This window comes from Lonchura striata, chromosome 14 (genome assembly GCF_050655825.1).
Source record: "Lonchura striata isolate lonStrDom1 chromosome 14, ASM5065582v1, whole genome shotgun sequence".
NCBI lineage: Eukaryota > Metazoa > Chordata > Aves > Passeriformes > Estrildidae > Lonchura > Lonchura striata.
In genome coordinates this window covers 3,287,785-3,294,792 of record NC_140716.1, presented here as the reverse complement: position 1 = coordinate 3,294,792, position 7,008 = coordinate 3,287,785, and the positions used below count along the sequence as shown (strand labels likewise).

Sequence of the window (7,008 nt, the reverse complement as noted above, 5' to 3'; positions counted from 1 at the left end):
GGTCAGAAAACTGGGGAAATACCCAATTTTGAGAGCTCTCCACTCTCATTTTTGTGCTTTTCACTGTTATGTCCCAGTTATGGTGAACCTTATGAATTCCCCATCAGAGATGTTGGGGGAGACCCAACACTTCAGCAGCTGATGTTCAGACCCCATTTCCACCCCAAAATCCAACATTTCCAGATATTGGTTAATTACTGTGTTTACAATGCTTTTTTCTCTCACAGCTCCGCTTATCCTTATTACCTCCTTTGTTAATAATTTCACTTTCTTTCACTGCCACAGACCTACAGTCACTTACACATGTTTTTCTGCATATGAAGCCATGCCAGTGGTAAAAAAAACACCCCAAAACTGGATGCAATCTTAACTTTTAGTTCTTGCATTTACCCAACAAGTCACCCCCTCAAATGACCCCAGTGGCTTCTTCATTCCTTTGTTCATTTTTAAAAAATACTGAATGACTTCTTTCAGATTCAATATTATTATTATTGTTATAATTATAATAATAATAATTATTATTATTTTGGTAAACAGTCTCCCAAACGGTGCGGTGAAAATATTAAAAACCCTCTCACCTCCCTCCCCCATTTTTTCCCAAATTAAAAAGAAGTACATTAATGTTGCATGTTATTTCAAGTGTTGTTCTTGTGCAACTGAACCGACCACCTGCCAAAGGAGCAATTGTTTTGTTGTTGCTGCTCAGTTAAAAAATAAAAGGAAAAGAAAAGAAAAGAAAGAGAGAAAGACAGAGAGTAAGATTTGTTTCCTGATATTTCCTCTTTTTGGATCTCGCAGTGCTCGGCTCCAGGAAAACGCTGTCGTTTTCCTCACGGGGACAGCAAAGCCCCACGGGGCTGCGCGGGGCGAGCACCTGCCCGCGCCCCACGGACCCTCCTCTCCTCATCCTTCCTTCTGTCCATCCATCCATCCATCCATCCATCTGTCCATCCATCCCCCAGAGCCATGGGCCCTGCCGCGGGCGCTGGGCGTGGGGGACGCGCCGTGGCCTGCCACCGTCCCCTCTGCAGACCGCTCAGTGGTTATTGCGATGAAACTGAAAACTATGAACGATACTAATTTCTCAAGCATTCCTATGGCACTTGCATTGTTCTGCATAATTTGAGCGGGTTTTAGGGGAAGAGATTAGAGGAGGAAAAAAAATACCCTTGGAAAAGTCAATGGAAGGACCAAGAGTCATATTTCCGACTCCCTCCTGTACGACCGCTGATCCAACGCTATTGTGGCTTGAAGCCTGTCGAACTCGTGCCTGTTGTCCGGGCTGAGGTCCTCCAGACCCCGACTGTCATCGTCTTCCTCTTCCTCGTCACGGCTCATGAAGGCCAGCTCGTTCTCGTAGCAGAAGGAGTTGGTGCTGGGCAGCAGGAATTTGTTCTCCACCAAGTCCTTGGCGCTGCAACGGGGCGTGGACGGGACCTCGTAGGTTTTGTGGAAGTGGGAATAGTCTACTTTGTACTGGTTTTTCTCCTCGAACAAGACGGGCTCGAAGCGGTGGCCCCACAGTATCTCACTGGCCAGGTAGGAGCTCCGAGCTTGCGTCGTCATGGCTGTGGCCTCTACCATGCCCTCCAGGATGACGACGATCTCAAAGTCATCCGTCTCCAAGTCCTGGCGGCTGATCCCGAACAAGGGGCTGTCTTCGTTGATCTCGTGGAGAATGGTGATGGGAGACACCAAGAAAATACGGTCCAAGCCTTTATCAAACCCCACGTCAATGTCTATTTGGTCGAGCGGGATGTACTCCCCTTCCTCTGTGATCCTGGGTTTAATTAGCTGAGCTCGTACGTGGGCTTCTACTATGTGGCTTTTCCGTAGGTTCCCAACTCTCCACATCAAGCAGAGTTTTCCATCTCTCATCGCCACTACTGCGTTATGGCTGAAAAGTAATGTCTGGGCCCGTTTTTTGGGCCTGGCCATTTTTGCCATTATTGCACCAATCATGAAAGAGTCGATTATGCAGCCCACGATGGACTGAACCACCACCATGAAGACGGCGAGCGGACACTCCTCGGTCACGCAGCGGAAGCCGTACCCAATCGTCGTTTGGGTCTCGATGGAGAACAGAAAAGCAGCCACAAAGCCATTGACCTGCAGAACGCAAGGCTTGAAAGTATCGTCTCCACCCGGGTTTTCTAGGTCTCCATGAATGAGTGCAATTAGCCAGAAAATCAGCCCAAACAATAACCAGGACACCAGAAATGCCAGGGAAAAGAGCAAGAGCATATACCTCCAGCGGATATCAACGCACGTGGTGAACATGTCTGCAATGTACCTCTGTGGCTTGTCATCCATATTGGTGAACTCCACGTTGCACTGACCATTCTTCTTTACAAACCTGTTCCTGCATTTCCTCCTGGTGTGGATTTTCCCATTGCCAAAGCCGTTGATACCTGGCATGGTGGTCAACCTCAGCCCGTCTTCCTCGGAGGACACGATGCTGTAAGGGTTGACTCTGCCCGTTGTCATCCCTGAGCCAAGACCACAGTGAAGGTGAAGGGTCTTGCGACTCCCAGTGTCCCCCTGACCCACCCCTGCCCACCCCCCAAATTCTGCTGCGGTGGAAGAGAAGTCCCAAACTTCCACGTCTTGGCTGCCACGTCACCACGTGGATCCTGTGAGAGGCTCTGCAATGAGAAAACAAAGACAGGGCCGTTACCACTCATGGCACAGGGACCCAGAGGGCTGCTTGGCCAATGGTTCTGATGGGCTGCATGTTGAGTGAGAACCTCCTAGTCTGCTCTAATTCTCCCCTCCTTAGCTGGGCTGATCTCAAAAAGGAGAGGAGAAGGTGTTAGAGTTTCTTCTTTCATGATACCAAGTGAGTGAACAAATCTTACTGCATTTGTGGGACACTCAACAACTCCAGCAGATGAAAAACCTGGAGTTTCTCCACTTCGCTTTTCCCACGAGCTCTGCCGCCAGAGGGGAAAGCAGAGAGGCCGAGCTGTTCTCCTTGGGACACAGATACCAATAAAGGTACTCCTGGAAGCGGCTCCATCAGTTCACATTGCCCGTGCCAGATGGATCGACGCCCAGCCCAGCATCGACCTCAGAGCACCAGCTCTTCTGGGCTCGAGGGAAAGCACAGGGAGATGTGGATTTAACCTCTGTCCCCCTGCCCGGGGATGGGAGAGGACAGCCTCTGCTTGCATCTGGTTGGAGAAGGTCCCAGGAAGGTGCTTGCTCAGGGCAGATGTCCTGAGGAGCAACTTTCCCAATGCATCCATTGGGACATGGAGCCACCCACGGTCACAGATGGGTTTAGCTGGCCAAGTCTCATGAAGGAACAACTGCCACTGGGGAATGAGGAGCTGTTTTGGTCCCTTCTGGAAGGATCAGCTGCAGGGTCAAAGACCTACACTCAGCTTTGCTTGGGAGAGAGGTGACGTGGGCATGGGAGAGGTGGCCCAAGCCTGATGGGCTCCCTGGTGGAGGTGAGCACGTGGTGGGTGAACCCACTCTGCCAGGCAGCTGAACCCACCCAGCCCCTTGTGGGGCTGCATCAGGGAGTGGACAGGATTGTGGAGAAGCCATGTGGCACATCCCAAGCACCTCAAAGAGATGGCACCACAGGAACTCTCCACACACAACCCCCTGGCACAAGTCACCTTATTATTTAGGTGGGACGTGCCACTGAGGCTGGAACCACCTTGCTGGTAGTGAGACCTGCACAGGGCAGTGGTGTGGTGGTGGGGTGGGTGCAGAGCCCCCGTGATAGCCCAGCTGGCGCCTGGAGCGCAGCGAAGCCGCCGGGCCGGACACGCTGTGCCCGATCCGCCGGCCCATCGATGCGGTCGATTCCTGCAATCAGCTCCAGCGCCCAGGGACACGCTGGGACAAACACACCCTTTCCATTACAGTGTCCAGGGCCAGGCAGTGCCAGGGAGCACTGCCAGGCACAACCTGCCTGGGGCTGCATCATCCCGGCTCGCAATGATACCCTGCCCTGCCTTTTACTGAAATGCTCCCCAAATCCAGCCCGAGAATCAAGAAACCCTCCAGAAGCACTGCACCACAAGCAGCAGCACTAAAGCCTGCCCAAACCTCCCAGCTGCTGGACACAGACCCGTGTGTGCCATCACCTTATACCAAACAACACGTTTCCCCCTGCTGCAATCCAAGCACAACCATTTGTATGCCCAGAGTTATTTTTGAGAGCCACAGGGGTTTGCTGGCATCTCAGCGGACCAAGGGATTGCTCACACGTGGAATGAGAGCCTCTCCCTCTTTGGAGCCACAGGGGAGAGTAAAATAGGCACAAACAGTAAATATTAATAGTAAATATTTACTATCTTATAGTCCCTGGAAGTGAAACAGGACCAAAGCAGCCTTGCGGAGCTGATCTATCAGGCCAGCTGCCCAGCACCAACCTGGTCTCCAACCCCAAGTCTTCCTCCTGTCCATTCTGGCTGCATCCATTAATGTTTCTCTCTCTCTTTTTTTTTTTTTTTTGAGATATGAGCATTTTGGACCAGAAACGGCTGGTCCTCTATCACCCCTCTGGCTCACCCCAGGGCAATACACCAAATGCTTTTGCCACAGGAGGAATTTAGAGTTGGGGTTTTAAAAATTAATTCTAGATACATTTGAGAAGTGAAAAAAATGCAATGAGCCCCCAGTGACCTGTGAGAGGATTAGCTGGGGTCTGGATTAACTGTGCTGGAAGAGGAGCTGTGCCCGGGTGACTGTGAAGGCAGCAGAGCTGCCCTCACCTGGGGTGGGGTTTCCAGGGATCCTCAAGCTCCTCGTCCCCACCACTGTTCCCCCCTGCCTGCACCCCTTTCCCCATCCCTCCTTCCTTCTCTCCTTTTCCTTTTCCTTTTCCTTTTCCTTTTCCTTTTCCTTTTCCTTTTCCTTTTCCTTTTCCTTTTCCTTTTCCTTTTCCTTTTCCTTTTCCTTTTCCTTTTCCTTTTCCTTTTCCTTTTCCTTTTCCTTTTCCTTTTCCTTTTCCTTTTCCTTTCCCTTTCCCTTTCCCTTTCCCTTTCCCTTTCCCTTTCCCTTTCCCTGCCCTTCCTTCCTCCCCTTCCTGCCCTTCTTTTCCCTTCTTTTCCCTTCTTTCCCCTTCTTTTCCCCCTTTCCCTTTCCATGTCACACAGAGTTTCAGGGACTCCTCTGCTGCAGGGTGATGCCAGGACAGATGCCAGGAGCCATCTCTGTTTTGGGTACAGGGACGTTCTTGTGACACAGCCCCTTTCCCATCTGGGACCCCCCATTCCCGGCCCGAGCCCTTCCCGGAGCTCCAGCGGGGTCAGGCCCCCCCGTCCCGGGCCGGCAGCGGCAGCCTGGGGAGACGGCAGCTAAATAAAGGCAGCAAAGTGGATGTGCCGGAGCTGGCGGCCGCCTGCGGCTCGTCCTTTATTTAGCACAGTTTTGTTTGGAAATACACTTTCTCGAGTTCGCTGAAAGCTGAATTTCTGGTTTGGTTTCAATCGGAAGGCTGGAGCCCCACGCTGCCGCTGCGGGAGGCTCAGCTGGGAGAGGACTCACGCAAACACGCGGAAAGTGGACGGGCTCTGACAGGGGACCAGCTGGGGACAACACCCCCGTGGTCACTCTGCATCTCCTTGGCTCAGGAGGGCATCCTCCAGCACCTCCCCACAGCCAGGAGTGCCCCCGGGGGCTGCCACAGGTGTTCCTGGGGGTACGTCCCCCTTCCTGCCGGCTTCCCAGGAGTGTCACAAACCTGCCTATCGCAGTTTTCCCTCACAGGAACAAAATCAAAACTCCCCTGTCAATCCGTGCCCGTTAATCCCATTCCAGCTCAGGCAAACCCACGCTGGGTGTGGGGCAGGGCCGGGGCCATCCCCTGCTGCTGGTGCCACGCGTCCCGCGCGGAGCCAACAGCGTTCAAGTTGTTAACTTTAGTTAAAGTCGGAAACAAAACAGGCTCATAATACGAATTTCGGGAATGAGCGGCCCCGGCTCCCCGCGGCTCCGAAGGCAGAAGTGCCCCAGCTAATGAGCTGACGAGGGAGGCAAAAAACTCCTGCCACGAAACTGCAGCGACCCAGCTCCCACCGCGGAGCGCATCCCCGCCGAGAGCCCGAGCGTCTCCAGCAATCTGCCAACTGCGCAGTTCATTTTATTTATTTTACTTTTTTTCTTAAAAGGGGATGTTAAATGTTACGACAATATTCGGAACAGCCGGCGCGCTGGGAAAATGTGCTGGGTGCTGGGGAAGTCATTAGTTAGAGCCGGCTGGATGTGTCAATGCGATTTATCATCGCACCTTTCCCTGCGCCGCACCCTCCCAGCGTGGATTTTCTCGTGGGAGTGTGCAACAACCGGGCTGCGCTCAGGTGGGGGCTCGGAGGAGTTGAGTTTGGGGATGATGAGTTTGCAGGTGCCCTGTTGGCGGGGCAGCGGAGGTGACCAGCCGGGAGGGGACGGCGTGAGCGGGTCACCCTCGCTGCTGCTGCCTGCCCTGAGCCGCAGATAACGCTGCCCCGCGCCGGGAGATAACGCCGCTATCTCCCGCGGCGATGCCCTTCATGCCCCAGCAGCAGGACAGCAATGTCAGCGGCCAGGAGGGAGCTCAGTGTGCGGCACAGCCCAGAGAGCCCGAACATCCCCCGCTCACCCCGTCCCCACAAAGCCACCCCTCACCGGGGAGCCACAAACCCAGGGGAGGCAGCTCAGGGGCTGGATGCTCCCCGAGGCATTCCGGGGCGGCAGCAATGCCTGAATAATTCCCTCCTACAATGCCGTGTCTTTGAGCACTGCCAAAAAATTAAGGGTCAGCACAAGGCAGGGCACGCCAGGACATATAAAGAATAAATGAGAATAAATTGCCCCCTGTTTCCCCTCCGCTGCCAGGGAGGACAGGAAAGAGGTTCCCACCATAGTGCATCCCTAATGAGAAAAACTGCTCTGTTTTGGCAGGGACACGGGAGGAAAACAGCCACGGGCACACACCCCTCCCCAGGACCCCCATGTGCTCCCTATTTCCAACAAGCAGTTGAGAAATCACTGTCTGCAAGCCTTGGT

At 53.4% G+C, this 7,008-nt stretch overlaps 1 protein-coding gene across 1 annotated transcript in view; it reads right to left on the bottom strand.

The window, feature by feature from the left end:
* Positions 1 to 636: 636 nt before the first annotated feature.
* Positions 637 to 7,008, bottom strand: part of LOC110481203 (ATP-sensitive inward rectifier potassium channel 12) — a 31,004-nt gene continuing 24,632 nt past the window's right edge. The window contains exon 2 of the mRNA XM_021549721.4: positions 637 to 2,645. Coding sequence (XP_021405396.1) covers positions 1,198 to 2,487 — 1,290 coding nt within the window. The 5' untranslated portion in view covers positions 2,488 to 2,645 and the 3' untranslated portion in view covers positions 637 to 1,197. The remainder of the gene's footprint in view (positions 2,646 to 7,008) is intronic.